General features: G+C 46.7%; 1 protein-coding gene across 1 annotated transcript in view; it reads right to left on the bottom strand.

The window, feature by feature from the left end:
• Positions 1–865: 865 nt before the first annotated feature.
• Positions 866–20,938, bottom strand: part of LOC142557204 (orexin receptor type 2-like) — a 103,046-nt gene continuing 82,973 nt past the window's right edge. Inside the window, exons 2-6 of the mRNA XM_075668895.1 lie at positions 11,651–12,123; positions 9,465–9,657; positions 7,997–8,291; positions 4,711–4,823; positions 866–3,621 (exon numbers count right to left, since the gene is read on the bottom strand). Of these exons, the coding sequence (XP_075525010.1) occupies positions 3,515–3,621; positions 4,711–4,823; positions 7,997–8,291; positions 9,465–9,657; positions 11,651–12,043 (1,101 nt within the window). The 5' untranslated portion in view covers positions 12,044–12,123 and the 3' untranslated portion in view covers positions 866–3,514. The remainder of the gene's footprint in view (positions 3,622–4,710; positions 4,824–7,996; positions 8,292–9,464; positions 9,658–11,650; positions 12,124–20,938) is intronic.

The following is a 20,938-nucleotide window of genomic DNA, read 5'->3' as shown; positions in this document are numbered from 1 at the left end:
TCAGCACAGGAACCTTCAACGTTATACAGCGGAAGTTCTTCAAGTAGGGCAACTTTAGGGGATCTACTTCACTGCAACCTAAATTAACCAGCCTAATTGGTTTACTGGTGGTAAACGAACAAGCGACTGTTTTTCACATTTGAAATTATTGACAGAAAAAAATGCAGCGCACTTTTTTTTTCTTTGCGGGACAGAAGAATAATACAGTCGCAAAAAGAGTACTGTATACTCACGGAGATATCTCTACGTAATAATGTTTATTAGCAATTCAAGGAAGAATGCCGGAGACTGTCGACACAGTTATTGGCACTACCACATCACAGTCCTCGCCGTGAACGTCGGTATACTGCTCATGACTGTTTAGCGAAAATATACAAATACAGTGTACATTTATCCATAGTACTCGCCGTTAAGCTGTAGTTAAGCCGCGCTGCATCAACGCAGCGAACTAACACGCCTCTCAACGACACGCTCGTAGTGCACAGATGAAGAGCCTAAAACTGCCCGTTAGTGTGTGCAACTTTTTGTCGCAATTTTGTGAAAGCTGGACACCCATCTTATTTTTGTTTTGTTTACAGTGAAGCCCAGCTCTGGCGAAGAGTGGTGACGCACCCCGCTTGTCACGTAATAAGGAGCGCTCATCGGGAGCGGAACAATTTTGCCATTACTATAGGTGTAGTGCAGGTCGTCTATCTTGCCGTATTGGAAACACGAACCAATATCTGGGAGACGCGCTGTAAAACTACGCGGTCTTGCTGTGCACGCTTAATCTTTTTGTGTTGGCTCCTTACAATGTGTATCCCATTATGCCGACCACTTCGCACCAGCTTCCTACCTACTTATAGTTATTTTGCTTGCTACGAACAGTGCTCATAGGTAAACCGTTTAACGCAGTTTCCCCTAAATACCAAGCACGAGTATTTAGGAGAACGGCGAACTTGGTCAGTGGGGTATTGAGTTATGTTTCATTCATAAGTATTTCTTTCAATGCAATGCTTATTATGCTCGCGAATTTCAGTGATCGTGACAGTGTGCGTGTGATGCACTTCGTAGTTAGCTTCCAAATCGCTACATTTCGATTCAACTTAAGTTTTCTTGCCACAACTGTACTTATCATTGGCTGTTATAGCCAGACAAAGTAGGAAAAGCGATTTCTGCTGAGCGCTTATTCGGTGGGCTAGTTCGGCTGGGTTTTCAGATGCGCCAGTGTTGTCCTCATAGAAGTGCGTGTTTTTATTTTGATTTGATTTAAATACTTTTACTACTTAAAAGCTCCTGATGCTGAGTGGGCTACCTTTTCGTTTTTCTCTTTTGTTTTAGTGTTTTTCTTATAAACAAAAGGGATGTATCAGGGAAACATCAATCAACGGTGCCGCCTGCTCTGTCATTCCTCATACTACATAAAGAGCTCCTGATGTTGAGGGGGCTACCTTTTTGTTTGTAATTTTTCTTCTTTTTTATAACCTAAAGGGATGTAACAGGGACAAATCAATCAACGACGCCGCCTGCTGTATCATTTTCGTACACCGCAAATAACCCACGCTCCTCCACCAATGCTGGGATCTTACGAATGACCACTTGAAGGGATCAACGGCACGGTAAACAAGGAACGCCTCCGAATACTGCCAGCATTTTGACAAGACGTGCAATAATCAACGCCTACAAGGTGACCCTAAAATAGGTCCGCTTTCCGAAAATTTGGCTTAGTGCGGCCTTACAAGGCTTTTTGTGCTTACCTGAAATGTTGATCAATATCGAGTTTTACACAGTTTTGTAACGGTCCATTCGTTCACAGGCACATTTTAAACGCATTCGCGCTTCTACAGTTGTGCGCTCATGGCAGTGACGTTCTTTTGCGATACCTCGGACGCTGAACTATGGCAAACCAGAGCGTAGAGACTACATTATCTGGTGTGCGTAGTATACCATGCTGTCTTACAAAAACTTGGACCATGTTCATGGCGTCTCGTTTCTGAAGCACTCTGTCCGCTTATCCATAGACTTACTTGACGGCATTGTTCTAAACAAAACATTGAATATGAGAAAAATATGCCTGCAATGGTAATACGTGTAATATTACTGCTTAGTTCGAAACGCAAGGCGTATTTCCTGACCAGCGCTTTTGTACGACAGCAGCCGCCACAGGAATAAGTACTAAAATAAACTCGTGTTCTAGCAGCCCTGATACTTAATAATAGAATAGAGCTCGAGGTGAGCGTTAATTGAACAAATGCGGCACCTGTATTAAGGAGCTTAGATCGTGCTAGTACTGATCTGAATGCCGTTTCTTAGTGTGCGCACAAATATTGTACTTTTTTTCTTACACATGCACAATAATGGCTCTGACTGAAATTGTACTTTCTTTGGATTGAAGTATGGCTCACATTCTGATGGCCGATTTGAATAACGCTCAGTCAATAAGGCCATGTAAGGTCGAAAAGACACTTTTGCTTCTGTGCACTCCCAGCACTTTGTCGCGTGGCGATTTTCAGACTATCTACTCACAGGATTGGCTACGTAGTCAAAGCCAAGGTGCTGGCCACGACGTCGTAGATGATGTTCTGATCTCACACCCACTCAACTAGCGCCCGCTTTGTATAACCAAATGACCAGCATGTTTATAGGACAGTGTTTGTTATAACGAAGGTGGCTTTTCTCCGAAACCATGCGCATTTCTTTTTTCCGCGTTTCCTTAGCATATGCGACTTAGTGTAGGTGACTGTCACTCACAGAGCTGCATTACAAGTTAGTACAGCACCTCCGCACGAAAAAGGCAACAATTTCTAGGTCTCCCTGATTTCACGTTACCTTGATTCAAGGTCTCCTTGAGCAGAAGACCTTGATTTTCAAGGTCTCCTGTTCCCGTTGTTTTGCGTTGTGGTGATCAATGTCGGGCGTAGTGCAAGCGGTACATGGTCAGTAGGGCGAGTATTTGGAGCGTGCTAGCACGAGGAAAATCGCGACGACGTTGCCGATTTTAGCTCCGATATCGCTAAGCTGCGGCGAAATCGCGAATACAACGAACACCTCACAGCTCACAAAGATCGCAGACATTCGCAACACACAACGACCCGGCGCTCTGCGCTCTTCTGCCTATAGTAGAGCTCTGGTTTGATGTCGACGTCTATAGCATTCTCGTAAGAGAGGCGGTATAATATACAATATTTCACCGGCGATACAACGTACACTATCACTTGAAGAAAAGAAGAAGCACACAAACAGTCAATCACAAAGACCAAAGACGCAAGTCCACAGTCACTGTGTCACGCACGGCTCCCTCGACAGCTTCGAGCTGCCGGCGTGTCCGAAACCACAATGGCGACGGACGACCGCGCTGATATGAAATCCTTCGTTTCGCTGTCTTCCTTCGCCCTGCGGAAGACGTCTTCGACTAGAGTTCACAGACGGTGCAGGCGGAGGTGCTCTTCCAGGAGGTCTGCCTCGTCGAACGCTGCCGCGTACTGTGGTTTATCTTGGCCAGCCTCGAGTCCATTCGCAGGCGGCCAGCTGTATGCTATAGCTCGCACGTGTTGGTGGCCGCCTTTCGTCGGTCGATTCCGCAGAGGAGGACGCGCTTCAGCAGCCATCGGAAGGATTTGTTGTACTCCTTGCGGAATTTGCCTATTGACAGGGAAAAAAAAGAACGAAAAGAAAAACAGAGGAAACGCTTAAGAAAATGCGGAACCGATCACTTCAACGTCCAAGAATGTGTAAGGATCGGTCCGGTAATGCAAGTTAAGGCACATTTACGACGGGCACATTCAAGAATTCATTTTAAGGAAGTGCTAAAGGGCAAGGAAGGACAGCCATAGATAACACGGCTCTTTCCGGCGCTCCCTGTAAGGCGTGTTCACTTTCAACGCGATAGCGTTAAGGGTCCCGTGTAAGAAAAATCTTATGTCGGCGTCGGACGTCGCTTGGGCGAAAAATCAATCCGAACCACAACCGCGCAGGCCCTCCGCGAGGTGCAGATGCGTTAGTGAACTAATTGAATTGCTTAAAGTAAGGTATGTTAGAAAAATTGTAAAGTACGACCTAAACACAACCTACAGACATGACAGCGTCGAAGTTCAATTTGAACATACCAGAATGTAGAATTCTGTAGGGCAGAAACTCAAACACAAACCCCTTTTTTCGAGCAGCGCGGCCCGCTTTGTTTCTTGCAACATCATCATCGCGTTCACCTCCGCGCAACCACAAGAAAGCTGCGGTTGCCGGGAAGCGTGAGAAGCAGTCAGAGATCTTCAAGTATGTCGCGTTCCACTCTTAAAGGTGAAGCTTGAGCGTCCTGCAAATTTCTTTAGCTAAGCCAACGTCAAACTGTTGACAGGTGCATGCAGTTACTTTAGTTGAATAACTAACACGTGTGCATTGTTTGAAATTTACCTGGCGCACCAAACTATAAATGTTGGCCTACGCATTTGTACTTATGTCGTGCATGATGTCCGTACAAGACAAATGACCCATAGTACCGTGCGATCTTAAAATGATCAACATATATTAATCAACGTATGTTGCCCAAACATTAATAAAATGTTCACATTTTGATCAGCCGCTGCTTCTGGAACCATGCTATGTGAATAAAGCCGAGAAGTGACGAACGTTATATGCAAGCTGGAGGTCACGTTTATGAATCTCGCCGACACATATCGGTGCCTCTACCAGACCGGACCCTTCGCAGGCGTGTTCTATTTGAAAAAGTCGTCTCACCACTCATAAAATTGTAGACGATCGGGTTGATTGCCGAGTTGAAGTAGCAGAGCCAGTGCGATAGCAGCGATGCGACGCTCATAAGAGGCGTCTGGGGAAGTTCTGTCGTGTACCTGCGTTTTAGACAACCTATGTTACCAGACGTCGTTGGACAGCACAGCTACATTTATCACAGTATCAACAAATAAATTTCAAGCGGTCAAGTTGTTCAACTCCGTGTGGCTTCAATTAGGCTTAAGTGACTCGTGTAGCATGCCACTAGTGATGAGAACAAGGTCATACGAGGGCCTCAGTTTTTGTATAAGTCACAACCATACGAAGCCTGCCGCAGTTCATAAGATACAGTTCGGCAGGTAAAATATGTGCACCTGGCAATGGTTTGGGTTGGCATGTAAAGCCACCGCTACTTTTTACAAGCAGTAGATTTTGAAAGCAACAAATGTAAGGCTACATTTGAATCCTCTTGTTGAAAACTCCTCGGAGAAAAAGAAATTTTTCGCGTTCGTTTATTATTTCTACAACGCACTCGTGTTGGCTCGTACCTCCTTAGTCGTCCTTGGCTGCACTGTAGAAATATACATAGGCAACCTTTTATATGTAGCACATATTGTGGAATCACAAGACTGTTATTGGAATTTCTTACTGTGAAACAACAAGAATGGATAAGTAGCCACTTGGCGGGAAGCTGGGTAATAGGGAAGAATTGTTCCTGAATTTGGCTGAATTTTCGGTTTGTTTCGGGACGGAAAATGTGACTTCGCATCAAATTATGAAGTGCGAACTATTACCTACTTGGCGTTTTTAATAATTTCGGCCACTGGTCTAACGTTCTCGCGTTATCTGACTACGATTTGGGGCACAGAGAGAGCGGTTTAATAGAGGGTACGCTTTCTAGTCTAATATGAGATGACTGTATTGACCTATATGTTTAAGGAAGTCTTGAGGTACAAATATACCGAACACCTGGAAAAATACAGTAGGTTTTTTTTTACTGTGTTGCTTTGGAGAGGAGGAGGAAGAAACTGTCCCCACTACTGCATTTCAATACTCTGTACTGCAAAAAATTAAAAACGTCTTATAAATAAAAATAGTGGCAGTCACTTAGTATACCCTGAAGAAGATGGAGCCGCAGACCTGCCCGCTTACAAGACATTCATTGCATTACTTGACATGTTCATTCTAATGCGTCGGTACTTTTTCTGTTACTTGTTTTCTCCCACCAAAGGTCTTGGGTTCGAGTGCATTAATTAACTGTGTGCTAATTAACATCGCCCTGGGTGACACTAAAGGTAGTGGGTTGAGCTCTCGACCTTCACGATGTCCATTAGAATCCAAGTTGGAGATCGTCAGTTCGCCTTTAGCGCCAAGTGGGTTCGACTCCCACCAAAGGTCAGGGGTTCGAGTGCCTTAGTTAACTATATCTTAAATAACTGTGGCTTAATTCAAATCACCTTAATTAAAACAAAACATAGTGGGTTCAACTCTCGACCTTTACGATGTCAATTAAAATGCAACTTGGAGATAATGGCCGGTTCGCCCATATCTGCAACTGGGTTTGACTCCCACTAAAGGTCGAGGGTTCTACTGCTACTAATGGTCGCACATTCGAACGCTTTAATTACCTTTTTCCTGAATAACTGCCCCTTAATTAACTTCGCAATAATTAACACCGAAGGTCGTGGGCCCGACTCACACCAAATGGCGTGGGTTCGAGTGCCTTAAATAATGCTACCTTAATAAACTAAGCCTTAATTGAAATTGCCATAGTTAACACCATAGGTATTATATTCGACTCCTACCAAAGGTCGAGGGCTCGACTACCTGCGAATTTTGGTGTCACGCGTTTTGTTGTCGTAATGCCGGATGGCGTAACGCCGGACATCGAATTTCTCGTCCCATGACCCGTCTAAGGCTTTCGCCCTAATAAAAATAGACATAAATAATTAGCTAAACAAAGAATATACTACAAGATAACGAGTACTGTTATGTTAGGCTTTCTTAAAAAGGCAACGCATGGTATGACTTTCTATAAACGAGCGTGCACAAGGTTAGCAAAGCGTGCGGCACCAATAATGACACGACGAATTTATGCTAAATAGAGTACTTCAAGAGTTTTCGCACGCGTTTCCTTGAAGCTCATTCTCCAGTTCTCGTCCACCTCACACTGGCGCTTGCAGATAGCGTTAAAAAGAAGCGCCATCTCTCCCCTCCCCCGTTCTCCCTATCCATAAAAAAAATGCGATTGTCTCATAGCTTTCAGCGTTCATCGTCAGTAACACGTGGAACAGAGGCTTAACGCAGGAACAGTGCGCCGAGGACTTCGAGTACAGAGAGCGTGTGACCGTTAGCCTGCTTTTGCCCGCGGCATCGCTAGACTCGTCGCAAATCACGAGTCTCGCCCGTCTCAACTAGCTTATATCAGCCCCGCACGTTTCCTTTCTAATCTGCGCAACTTTATCTCGTCTTTTCCCTTCCTCATTAAGGAGTTTGAATTTATCCCTCAAAGCAAATCGCATCGCTAGAGGTTTAACAAATCTCAGTGCAATAAACTGCGTCACTGCATAGACAAAAACGTTATGTTTGCAGACCCTCCCGATGGCCTTGTTTAAGTGTATACGTTTCCATGTACCCTTCGTATGGGAGAAAGAATTGTATAGGAAGACAGAGGCTAACCAGATGTGGTTCTGGTTAACTACCCTGCAAGAGGGGAAAAGTAAGGGGACAGAAAGAAATAGAAAGAGAGAATTCAGAAACTATCTAAAGCTCGAGTTGCACAATTTAGTGTTAGCAAAGGCAAAATTCTCCTGGTCTGTTACCCAGGACCGCAGACCTTAGGAACTTCAGCGTCGCATATGTAGGTTTCTGCATGGACTTACTTTGAGAGCACTGGTTTAGAACTTTGTGTTATGACAGTGACCGACTGTCGAGTCGATCAAGGACTGCGTACGCCACTTGACCCTAAGCATTACAGTACGGGCGGATCCCAAGAAGATGCGTAAATTGATCCTCATTTTAACGCGTGTCGCAGGTGATGCTGCATGCCATTGACAAGGAAGGCACGGGAGTATGTAAGTGCGCCATCTAACCCCGAATCGTGCAATGTTCTCTGCTCGCGTCGTGGTAACCCAGGTGGTAGCAAACATCGCCGTATTTCAAGGGACAACGAAAGTATAGACCAAGCATATAGGGAAGACTGAGCGAATGGCGACAAGTTATCTCAGGCACTCCGATTCAGATCGCGTTTTGAAACGCATACGCTTGTCCAGCCGCTCTTGCGACATCGCACCTGAGCAGGTTGAGCGTGTGCACAGGCAAGTAGCACAGGCCAAACAGGCTGACCACGGCGATGAGCATCTTGGCCGCCTTGCGTCGCGCCAGCGTCTGCGGCGGTGGCTGGGTGCCGGTGAGCGAGCCGGTTTCGTGCAGCGCGGGCATGCGCCACAGGACGCGCGCCATCTGGTAGTAGGCGGCCGACATGAGTAGGCAGGGCACCACGTACAGGAACACCACCAGGCACAGCTGGTACACGGACGTGTAACCCACGGGCCACGTGTATGCGCAGTCCGTCAGGTAGACGGCGCCTGCGTCGCGGGACGAGGCAAAAGGAAGGTACAGTGTGTTGGTTTATGGTTAGGTGCAGTTAATAACTAGGAATAGCAAGTTGCAGGCATGGATTTTTTCCGGTGCTCTAGATGGAAAAGCGGTGGCGTGGAGCTGTTGTATGCGTGGGAATGCTAAGTTATTGGGGCTTCGGAGTGGCACCTTTGTAAGAGGGCCAGCTTATCGGGATGACGCGCGCGGTGGACTGTTTCATCTGTGGTAATGGTCACTGTACTGCGGCCGTCAAAGCAGGGATCTAACCCGAAACGTTGGTGTTGAGCAGCAAAACGCCAAGGTTACTCAGTCACCACAGTAGATTTTTGTACGTCATCTGAAAAAAAAGAAGTTTAAGCCAGGGCATGAAACAGGAGAACTACGGCATCTGCGGATATGGCCATGCTTGCGACCGAGCCGTATTCAACGTAAGCGGAACTATTGCTATCTCTGCACTGTCTCGATGGCACGTCCCCTATTAGGACACTTAAATAAATGGTGACATTAGATTTTTCTTCCCTTCAATAGCGAAGGGAACTGTTTGCTTCTAGGAAACTTTATCATTGCCTCTTCGCGGTTGGTTGTACAATTTTATGTCCCTCACCTCTCGCTTCGCTGAAAAGAGGACGCCGGTGCTACTGTTCGGGCCTGACATGCACTGCGCTTCGCCGAGTACTCGTTCTCCTTGACTGCTTCTAAATTCGGTGCAGGAGGGTAGGATTCAAAAATGCTTTAGAACAGACGTTTCTTTTGCTCAAAATGAGTGTTGCACGTTCTGTAGCAACGCCGCGATTCCCAGACGTTTGAAACTAACCTCGATACAAGATTAATAGGTAGTGGTAGGTTACATAGGATTCAGGGACTCAAGCTCCTGTCTCCCTGCATATATCTATTTCTTTTTCAACGTCCACTTTGAAAGATTCAAATAAGCGGTCTACTATAACCGTCTACTAACCCTTCACCTGCATGTAATCACACCTTTACGAGTATAACTGCACAGCTACGCGCGATTTCTGATCTTTACCACGTCCACTTTTGCCCCCCCCCCCCGCTCCTTTTCTCTATACATAAATTGTCTCGCTATCGTAAATACGATATTTCCCAACCCCGGCGGCGAACTCCCCCCCCCCCCCCTCTAACGCAACAACGTGACCAGTTACCTGCGACTGGACCTCGCCGCGTGTCCAGCACCACGAGTTCAGGCACCATCACGAGGCACGAGACAACCCAGATAGCGCCTATGGCAACGCGGGGTCCCGTCGATCCTTGGGAGCGCAGTGGCCGGCAGATGGCGCGCCACCGGTCGAGGGAGATGAACGTGAGCGTCAGCACCGACACGGACACGGACACGCACTGCGCCGAAGTAAAACAAATAATGACTGATGACGATGACGATGGCAGTCGGGGTGACGAAGTCGAAACGTCGCCCAGGAAGGACTCTTCGTAAGGACTAACAAAGAGAGCCGATAATGTCGCCTTCCAGTTCACTTCTCGTGGCTCCTTCGGAGCCCATTGTCGAGAGCGCAAACGTACAGAGGGTTTGTTAGCAAATTAACAGGGACACGACGCCGTGCTTGTAGATCGCGCGCGCATTAGGGAGTGCGAATGCAAGGGGATGCATTAGGGAGTGCGGATGCATCCCAGCGCGAGGCCATTGTGAGATTTATAATGTGGTGCAGTTACGAACCACTACAGGGTCGCGGTGAATCATTTAATGCAATCCAACAACGATATGCCTAAATATCACAGGCAAAGGAAGCCTGCTACTTACTTGTTCGGACGCTTTATTTCGAAATGTAGCGGATTCCCGTACGCAGGTGCTATTGGCCAATCACTGACATCAATCAAGAAGGGTGTTTGGATCAGTGCACTTCTTCCTACTGTTACCCCATACATTTATCGACGCAGTTAAACAGACTTAAGTAAGCAAAAATCTGCTTTCGAATTTCCATGATTGCGTACTTTCGGAAGGATCCGGCTATCCTCTGCTCAAGCCTAGCGCGGCCAACCACGTATGAATTAAAATTTTGCGACCCTGTGTATCCGTGCGGTCGCCGTCTGGTCATGCTAAATTTCGACTGCTTTTGTACACTCAACAAGCCTCGAACCACGGAGAACTTATGGTCAGACTACACGCACGCTTGCCCACCCACGCTCGCTTCTGGGCGCTCCTTGTTAGACGCCCTGGAAGAGTTCCCAGTTTGGACGTGCACAGCTATAGCTTGACCGACGGATAGTATATACTATCCGTCGGTCAAGCTGGTGCGGGACAAAGCCGCTCCGCCCCACGTAGCACGGCCTGACTGGACTACATGAGCGTGAGCGTGGACCCAAGACCTGTCGCGCACGAACCAAACGCTGCGCATGCGCACTACAGTTGCACGTAGCTGCGGCCTGCTTCCTGCGGCCTGCTCCCTGTCGTGGCATTCCTGTCGCGGGATGCCACGATGAGTCCGCTGGCTGAATGCACTGCGGCTTGATGAGGAGAACCGGGAGAACCGCATTTGGCACGTCGTAGCTGCCAGAATCGGAAATGGTGGCGTCTACTGTGACGTCACCACGGTGACGTCCAGTAGGCGGAGTGCTTCGCTGTAGCCTTCGCAGTGCAAGTCATTGAAGAAAGAGCTGAAGCACCGCGTAGAAGAGGCTTTATTTCCGATACCTCTTTTTTCTGCTGAAAGCATTTAAGTACTTTTTGCGACGAAGTATTTCTGAAGTAGTCTAATTTAGCTTCAAATGTATTGCTCGACTTCAATAAAGAGTGGTTAAGGGCCCTTTGAAGAAGCCTTTTAGCACTAGACAAGGCCCCACTTAGGAAGCCCTTATGAGCCATACTGCCTAATTCACATGCTTGCACCCCCCCTACCCTGCCTCCATTCTATGAAACCTTGAGCAAATATTTTTGTCTCAAGTCGTACCTGATCCGAACAAATTATTGGATGTGACACGTATCACTTCGTATTATTCAAAGGGAGCATAGTGATCGAATCATCTAAAGACGATCGGCTGCTTTACGACTAATCGAGCGTTCAAGTCTGCCCTCTCTGCCTTCTTCGTGTAAAAACACTGCAAACAACGTACATCACAATGAAAAACTATCTGCAGACTGAAACAGTCTCTTAAATTTTCACGTCTTCTATTAAAAATATTCCGCCTGAGGCTTTGTACACCTGAAAGTGTACACCTGTAAGTAACGTAGCATGGTAGCCAGAACAAACTGAAACGAAAGCAAACACAACACAAGCGACGAAAATGAGACATTATCAAAGACGGCATGAAAAGTAACTGCAGCACGAACGCTTTCTCTTTTTGTGCATCTCTAGAGAGTTCGCGATGTTCACCGCACCTGTAGGTAAAGGACGATCTTGCAGAGCGCAGCCCCGAAAAACCACGTCTCCGTCACGTCCCAGAGGACAGTCGGCGGCAGGCAGACCAAGATGACGAGAAAATCCGCCACGGCCAGGTTCACGATGAAGTAGTTGGTCACCGTGCGCATGGTCTGGTTCCGGTAGACCGCGACACACACGAGGCAGTTCCCCACCAGCCCCACCACAAACACGGCCACGTGGAGGCCGATGAGGCCCCACTCGTACGACGAAGGGAAGATGTACTCCTCCAGGAGGTCCAGGTACTCGGCCTCGGACACGCACAGTTCGTTGACGCACGACGACACATTCGCCTGCACGGAGAGGCCGACTCCGTCGGTCTCGTTCAGGGGCGACGGGTCCAAGTCGTCCATGGTCGCAAGTGTGACGTCACCGTCGCCGCCCTACCGCTGTGTTCGACACCTGCCGGTGCGCATGGCACGTTGTTCGGGACCTGCGGCGATAAAAGCGAAACGTCGCAAGAAGCTTTAGTCGAAGCAAATATGTGCGAGAACCAAAATCGCCGGAGATTTGGTTCGCGCTAAACTTTGCTATCGTCCTCAGTCGCTTCCTATTGCTTCCAGCGAAATTAATTCTTTTCGTTTTGCTTTTTTGCTTTGTAAATCGCGTTAAACATGATAGTCTTCATCCGGAGTAAAAGCTACCTTAGTGGCAGCTTGACGATGCAACGGGCCGTGCATGGCAGACAGAGCAGCAGGACACAGCAGCAATATATACAAATAGCAGTACGAAAATGGTATAAGTTCACCCAAAACAACCGAGGGAGGGGAAACGAACACAGGCTGTAAACAATTAGGAATCTTCCAAGCACATTGCAAAAAGAAAAGAAAAATACTTATTTTACAGTAATAATGCAGTCATAGTGCAAGAGTAAATCTTTAACACAAAAAAGGAAATTGTAAGGAACAATACATCTACAAAAAAGTAAGCCTTGCACTTATTAAAAAAAAATAAGTCATACTTAATTTTCGCTGTATTGATGTAAACTTATTCACTAGTCAAGCAAAATGTGGTTTAGTGTTTGTAGCGAGCGGCGCGGTTCCACCGAATTTGAAGGTCACGTGCCATTGTCGGTCGTTCATTTCAATGTGTAGCGTGCGCGCCTTTCGTGGCCCTCTGCAATGTGTCACTTACGACCAGGTCGCATCATAGCGCTGTTTGAGCTTATACGCATTCGCAAGCACGCGCAGTGGCTTATCAACTCGACTCTGTGAAGACAAGCTAATGCATTTTACGTGTTTAAGCACAATGTCCAGCACATTTCGGACTAAAAGACAAAAGAAAACGTGTCTGGTGGAAAAACACAGAAAACCAATTAGCGGGTTCCTGCGAGTCCAAACGACGCAGTGAGCGAGCCGTCATCGTGTTCGCCACCCTCTGTCGCTTCCGTGTGCTTTATTGTGAGGCAATTATACGATGGTTGGCGCGTGTACGCGTCGTCGCCAGAGGCGTGAAGTACGCGCAGCGCGTCTGGCTGATGAATATTCCGTGGCAGTTTAGTGGTAAATGCGAGTGAAACGCGTTTGCATTGCGTCGCACTTCTTCGAAGCAGCGGATACATCATTTAAGCTGCGTTCGTCGCATTGCAATGTGCTCCTCAGGAGCTCGCTCGCCACACGTCGTGCCTCTTCGAGGAGCGAAGCGCAACTAATGGTGGCCCTGAGCAAACGGCCGTCAGCCGCTCTAAGCGCGTGCACACATACTTACACACATGCACGTGCACGCCATCCTACGCTCTCCCATCCCCTCTATACCTTTACCACGTGACCAGTTTCCCGCACTTCAACCACGTGTACGCTTTCTTTTTCCCAGTTTGACACTCCTAATACTAAGGCATTAAAACAAGTAGGCCAAGTGGAACGCTCCCCCTCCCCCCTTTGTGCTCCGATCAGTCGGCTCTGCAGTAGAGCCAAGCAGCGTTCTTCCTCCTCCTGCAAGCATGAGCGCTGTGCGATCAAACAATATAATAGCATTCCCGCTGAGCAGCTGTGCGCATACGACTCCATGGTGTAACCAGTGGACCTAAGGGAACGGACAGTACACTTCAGGCTATAAAGCTTGTCGTCTGTCTCAAGCGCCGTACAAGTACGACGCCTGCAGCGCCGGCGGCGTCACCGTTCAGCACGCAGCATTCTGAGGCGCCTGCTGGCTGCCAGGGTGCTGTTTCTGCGGTGCAGCAGCAGCTGCCTCGCATGCTGTGCAACACAAACGTGTAGCCGCCTCCTCCCCCACCGCGCTCTTTTGGAACACCGTCTGAGGAGCTGCAGCGCAACGCTGACTTAACGCTAAACTTAACGCGGCGTTAAACGAAGCTCTACAATTTCGTGCGCTTCGTTGCATGATGCACATTACATTTTACTCCCAGCACACACTTCGCGGCGTGCCGACATCCTTTCACGCGCGTTCCCAACTATTACTTTCTCAGCATCGTTTTTCTTCCAAGTAGCATCAGACACTAATGCCCTCCCCTCTAGTTCCATCAATCAATTTCATTCGGCGTTTTCGAAGAAGCTAACAGACCTTTCACAGCAATAACAAACACAGTGCAACTCCACTTTCTATATAATGCCCTAGCACAGGCGTCTTCAGGGAAGTAACACTGAACTGAGCTGAACGAGCGATAATTTACGCCGCCACTCAATCTCTGTGAAGCTGTGTTGGGTTCGGTTGGGCGTTTAAACAACTCATAGAGCGAAAATTCTCATGTCTCATCCAGATCACCTTTAAATAGTGGTTGCTACGAAGAATAGTGGCAGAACACTAGCTGCCGCAGCCACCGTGTATAATTAGAGGAAGCTTTAGCTCGGGGCCTTCTATCTAAATGCATAGCGACGGAGAAATTGTTTTCCGCTGCTACAATTGGAATGAAGTTGCTCTGTCTTGTTGCATTTTAAAGGAGCTAAAGCCTAGAAACTGTGAGAGAGAAAAATCACTTTATTTGTACCCGTCAGAGAATATGAGTGCAAATAAAGTGCTTTTTCTCTCTTACAGTTTCTAGGCTTCAGCTCATTTCAAATGCAACAAGACCCAGCAACTTCATTCCAATTGTAGCAGAGGAAACCAATTTCTCCGTTGCTATGCATTTCGATAGATCCCGAGCTAAAGCTTCCTCTAATTATACATTGCGGCAGCGAGTGTTCTGCCACTATTCCTCGAGGCAGGCAGTATTTATGGGTGATTAGAATCTGTAAAAATGTTTTTTTTATTTATATTTATGGCCTCAACTCATAAAAATTGTTGAAAATCTCTAAATTGAAACAAAAAATGAAGTAGCAAGTTTAGAACTCTGTTACTCGGTAATAATAACGACATGTCAATGTTGTAACCTGCATCTAATGATACGTGTAAAGCAACCAAGATTTATTTATACACCCCTCTGAAATATTCCACTAGGTTGTGAGTAAGACTCATGCAAAGCCCTCGTAAACATAGAAACAGTATTACGTAATCTGTAAATTGATATATCAACTTTGTTAACCCTCTATTGCATGAATTATGAAATAGTAATTTTAAGAATTCTTTTTTCGGCTTTTATTATTGATTGAATGAGCAAACACATATACCAAAAGTTTCAGAGTTATAACGACTGTATTAATAAAGATACAGCTTTGTGCCAAATATGGCACCCAATTAAGATGGCAGAGCGGTCTTGCTGCCATGGGCGCAAAACAAAGCTTCACGGACGGCGGTCTTTTTTAGCGCGATGTGTGGAATGAAATGAAACAGTAGTTTGCTGAGTTCAGGCACAGATGAATGTTGCACTTCCTCCATCTTACCAACGACTTGTTTGTGCCAGACGGCCGCTTACATCTTTGTTTCTTCTCATCAAATTCTGGCCAGTGGCCGACTTGGTCAGACCGGACGTCTTTGGGTGGCATTGCGGCCGCTGGTCCCTGTGCTTTTTTTGCTTGAACCTGGAATTCGATGTCTTGACTAGAAGGCCTTCCTGGTCTCTTGTTGGGTAGGCACTTGTTATGCGAGGTAAGGCATTCTGCAATTCCACCTTTGAATTGACCCAGCGGTAGTACTTGTTCCTTCCCAAGCGGATTCTGCACACTCCTGTACACTAGCTATGCTGCTACTACCGATAAGTCTAGCATATGCGTAAAAATTCGGAAGTGCCATTTCTTTGACCTGATATGTATGCGGTAAAGTCCAAGCAGTGAGTCCAGCAGGTGGACCCCGCCCATGTGCCTGTTGTGGACCTTTGCTACGCTAGAGCAATCAATTTCGCGAAACTCCTCGGCGGAGCTAAGCCAGTGCTTAGTCTTTTGGACTGGATCTCTCCCAACAAAGCTCGACAGAAATGTCCGGGCGCGGTTATCGTACCACCGCACACACGATAACTCCACGTCATCTATCGCGCTTGTGAGTTCCTCTGAAGCACCGCGTCTTTTACATTTCAGTTCCTTTTCGCTTTTCAGGCAACAGTTTGGTAGACGATTCGCCCTCACCGTACCGATCGACAAAATTCCATCTTGTGATAGAGTGACCTGCAGCTACGGGCTATTGAACAGATGGCAGCACGTTACCATTTCTTGTCTTTCAAGTTCATGCTGTGGCAAAAAATGGCACACACCGATTTCGGGTTCTCTGGTGTAGTTGCAGACGAAATTGAGAAAACCAATAACTGGCTTGAATTGGTGATACCATAAAATATGCCAAAATATTTAACATGTTTCTGCGGTGAAAATTTTCAGAGAAAAAAAAATACCAACTGCTCGTGTTTGCCCCCTCCGAGTTTCACGTCACTTCCCAAAATCCACCTCACCTCTGTTTTGCGTATTGATCCAGACATGGCAGCACTTGCCCATAATGAGTGCGCATAACTATGAGAATTACTCTGACGGTATCACATTTTCAACTAAGTATCTCACACACGCGAAAGAAAAATGATAACCGGTATGTGCCAAATACAGGAAGCCATGCAATAGAGGGTTAACATGATATGCTCAAACAATTGTAGTTTTCAAATGTGTTATATCTGTTTTACGGTTCGATAAACTTCGTTCTTTAATTTTTATTTAAATTAAGAGTTCTCTGGAAAAAATGCAAACATTTCCTAGCCGTATATCTAAATTTTGCTGCCCAGAGTCTCCGACATTTTTTTCCCGTCAGAGGTGCAACAAATTTCATTCAATTCGCCCCAGCAGTTGTGCAGCGAGAGCTTTGTTCTTCGCCTTTTACGTGCATTTTAATATATAAATAGGAGTCAGCAGTCAGCGTTCAGAGCTGCACTCCCTCTCAAGTATGCTGACAACGCACAATGATGCTCATAATCTCACAACGCGTGTCTAGTGACACAAAATTTCTCAAGACATTATAAATGTCTGATAAAACAATAGTTTTTATCCTGTTTATATTAACATTATGATAATGATTTGAAGTTTTTGCTCCCACTGCGCATGCCTGTGCTTGCAAATCCGAGGCAGCCGCCTCGCATTGGTGTGTCCGAAAATTGTATCACTTACACTGAATGTACCAGTTGGTCGAATGGGCCCGAGCCCTCATCATGCAAAGCTCTGTGCCTTTAGTACCAGTTGTTCGGCCCATATTGTTACAAGTCCGAATGCAAGAACATTCGCAACTATTCACTATACAGGGTGTCACCAACTATCGTGCACCAAGATTTAAAGTTATGCGAATGCCACGTGGCTGGACAGAACCGAGGTAGCTGTGTTTGCCGTCGCCTGGAGGTAATCGGATTATATTTTTTCATTCCGCATAATTAGATAATTGATTAATCAACTTATCGAGTATTATAGTTATGTAAAAAGTGTCAGTGAGACGATTGTAGAGTGACATGAAAAACTCCCGACAAAGCTTTCTCCTGCTCAGCACGTGCTGCACAAAATTGTTTTTCCGAGCGTGAAGAAAGCCCGTGAATGACCGCAGAATTGCCACGCCACTGGCCGCTCGAGGCACTTGCATTTGCGATGTTCAGTCGTGCTTTCTATACCGGACAAAGTTGTTTCAAGGAGTCTCGCATTGGAAGCAGCTAAGAAACCCACGTAAATTTTCGTTTCCCTTGAGGTACACAGGGACATACGTTCCAGGGAGTAACGCATAAGCTATAGCAAATATATTTTGAAAAAGCGTTCCATTGTTGTTTGGAAGGCCCAAATAGAGGAACATATACAATACATCGACGATTTCTCGATGGAGTGGCTTACGTACGTGAGGGGGTTAAACTCAGTTTCGTTTTCTCTGAACACAGTAACACCATAAAGAAATTTATTTTTAAGAAAACCGGCTCTCATACAAACGCCAATGTTATACTACGTGCACATAAATATAGCTCTGATGTTTACTTAATCCTAACCACCGCCGTCGTGCTTTATAGTGGGTCGTCTTCATAAACCTGCATAAGGCGGCATACTGGCCGTCAGCGAGTTAAAGTAACAAATATTATTGTGCTTCTTTGTAACTGCCTGTTCAGTTGCGTATATACTTGTTCTTTATTACATGCTACGCTCGCAGTTTCGCTCCGCTAAAGGTTAGTTTGTGACAACAAATGAAAAAAAAACATGTTCTTTACTACAGGATCAACCAGTACGGCCGTGTAATGTTTACAATCTTAGAGGCACACACCACGTGACCGCCATCACTGCTGTCGCAACGCGAGGACGTTGCACCGTCGTCTGCGGTTGAGAAGATTAATGTTGCTGATCCGGTGATGGGGGGCTCAAAGCACTGCGTGCGATTTCTCTTCGCCCCTGAGAGATTTTGTTCTTAGTGTCATGCAGACAGGAATTACGGCTGTTCCCCGAGGTCAGCGTCCTGGATGGTAACGTAAGGCGTCCCCCCCCCCCCCTCCCCACAAACACTCTGGCTCGACAACCAAACCCACAAAAACAAAGGCAATGCAGGAGTTTGACGGTGGAAAACAAGCTAATACCCTTTTGCCTGAGGTAAATACGCTTGCTTTTCCCGCTCGCCGCATGCCTCTATGTGCGCTACAAGACAAGCGGCAAGTAAAGTAGGAAGACATGTGACGGTAATTTTAGCGTGCCTTGGGAATTTTTTATGTGTCTTCCAAGCAAGGCAACCTCACCGAACGACGGGCAAAAAATTTCGACATCTAGAGCGCAGCCTGTGAGGCTTTGTTTACTGACCTGTTCTCCGCTCGGTGATTCTGAAGCCCCACAACTGGAAATTTAATGCACAGCATTCTCTCTCTCTCTCTCTCTCTCTCTCTCTATATATATATATATATATATATATATATATATATATATATACATAGCTTGCGGCCTAATGGATCCAGATTAGCACGAAGCTACGACACCGCCTTATGGAAGATTGTAGAACCGGCCCTTGTCTTCAACCGGCTTATTCATAGACCAAAACCTCACCTATTGTAAACCTATGAGTGCGCGTGGACACAGTATTCGGTTGCTCATCGCGGGAACATTTGGCCACAAGTTAATCAAATCTGTCAGCAATATATTTCTAGTCTATTTTTCTCAGTCATTAATAAGTGATTCCTAAATAATAATGGTAACGTGCACTTATAAAAGTATTGTATCGCTTGAAATTTCGAGCCTCGGTTTCTTGATAATAAAGCACAAAACAGAAGGAAAAGTTTTTTTAAAAGGGGATGCAGACTATTCGCAATAAGGGACAAAGACGGCGCCAGTGATCGGCGTGCTTATTTCGTTCATTAGTGAATTAGACCTCTTCGACGCGTTGCCGTTATAGATACCTTACAGGGGCATGAATGCACGTGTATATTCAGGGTGTCCGAGCTTTCATGCACCCAGACTTAAAAATATGCAAATGAGACGTCGCTGTATTTTTTACCGTCGCTTGGATATGCTCAGGTTCATTTTTGCATGAATGCAATGTATAGCACAAACGCACATTTATCAGTGTACACGTACATATGATTTGTTTTGAACACATATACACAATTAACAGGAAAGGGAGAGTGCGGAGATGCGCGTGGGGGTGCGCGCACATCGGCGACAAACCTTGCAGCCATATGGCTGTGATCGCATCCCATGCTCGCGGTCACGGCGGCGTCCGTTTGCAGAACAGTTCAGACAACAGCAACAGAGGGGGTCATAGATAGGCATTCGCCCATCGCAGTTTAGCTCAGCAAAGTGCCCATATTAAGGCGACAGCCTTAAATGGCTCATGTTTGCGGCCACGGCGGCGTCCGTTCGCAGAACACGTCACACTCCGCTAGGGGGCGCTCGTGACGTCATCGGAGTCGCGCACGTGCTGCGCATGCGCCTAGTAGATGGCGCCACCTTTGCGCTCCGAAACTGCGCCGGCAGATGCTCCTCGCTAGCCGAGTCAGTCGTCCGAAGCGCGCTCCCGTTTCTCCAGCAACCAAGTGCGCTCGAACCGCCGAAGTAAAGCGCAAGTCGCGGCAGGCTCAGCTACAACATTCGAGTGCAATGGAACACCGTCTTCCAGAGTCTCCCAAAACAACAAGGGTGAAAGCCAATGAAAGGATGCGACTGAAGCGACTCAACCGGTCTTCTGGGAAGAAGGCTAAACAGGCAAAACGCAAGCTACAACAACGCCTTCGGAACAAGCTCCAGCAACAACAGCAACAACAACAAGGCACTTTAAGGGAGAAATGCCAGCTCCCAGATTCTCCCAACACCAGAAGATTAAAGATCAACGAGAGAAAGCGCCTAAAGCGACTCAACACGTCTCCCGGAACGAGTGCTAAAGAGGCAGAACGCAAGCGACAACAATGGTTGGCATCGGAACCACAACCAAGTACATCATTGGAAAGAGAGGCACCCGTTCCAAAGCGCCCCTATCCCATAAAGACCCTGTGTTCGGGACTGCAGTTTGCTGCAGCGACCAACTGCTTCAACAAGCATTTCTTCCAGATCGCGTTTGGTGCTACATGCTCTGTATGTGATAGCCTGTGGCTTAGCAACGACTTGCCTAAGGCGCCACAACATAGCTGTGAACTTCTGAGAGAACATTTCCCTGAAAGAGTCATTACGGCATTTAGTGTATGCCCTACATGTCTCCAATTGTTACAGGAACCCAAGATTCCAAATTTCTCAGCGAGCAACGGCTGCGTCTACGCAACCAAACCACCTCGACTGCCTCGACCTCATCTGCGAGTCTCCCTAGCGCTAAAGTTGGTGACGCCAAGAGACAAGGCTACAACCCAACACGGCAGCTGTCTACACTTAGTCTTCGAAACATACGCCACCACAAGAGATTTAGATTACATTTCGTGTCACTTCACAAATCATAAGGTACCGATCGTGGAC

This window comes from Dermacentor variabilis, chromosome 9, assembly GCF_050947875.1.
Source record: "Dermacentor variabilis isolate Ectoservices chromosome 9, ASM5094787v1, whole genome shotgun sequence".
NCBI lineage: Eukaryota > Metazoa > Arthropoda > Arachnida > Ixodida > Ixodidae > Dermacentor > Dermacentor variabilis.
Note: the sequence above shows the minus strand (reverse complement) of the source record. Positions and strands in the feature narration are given on the sequence as shown.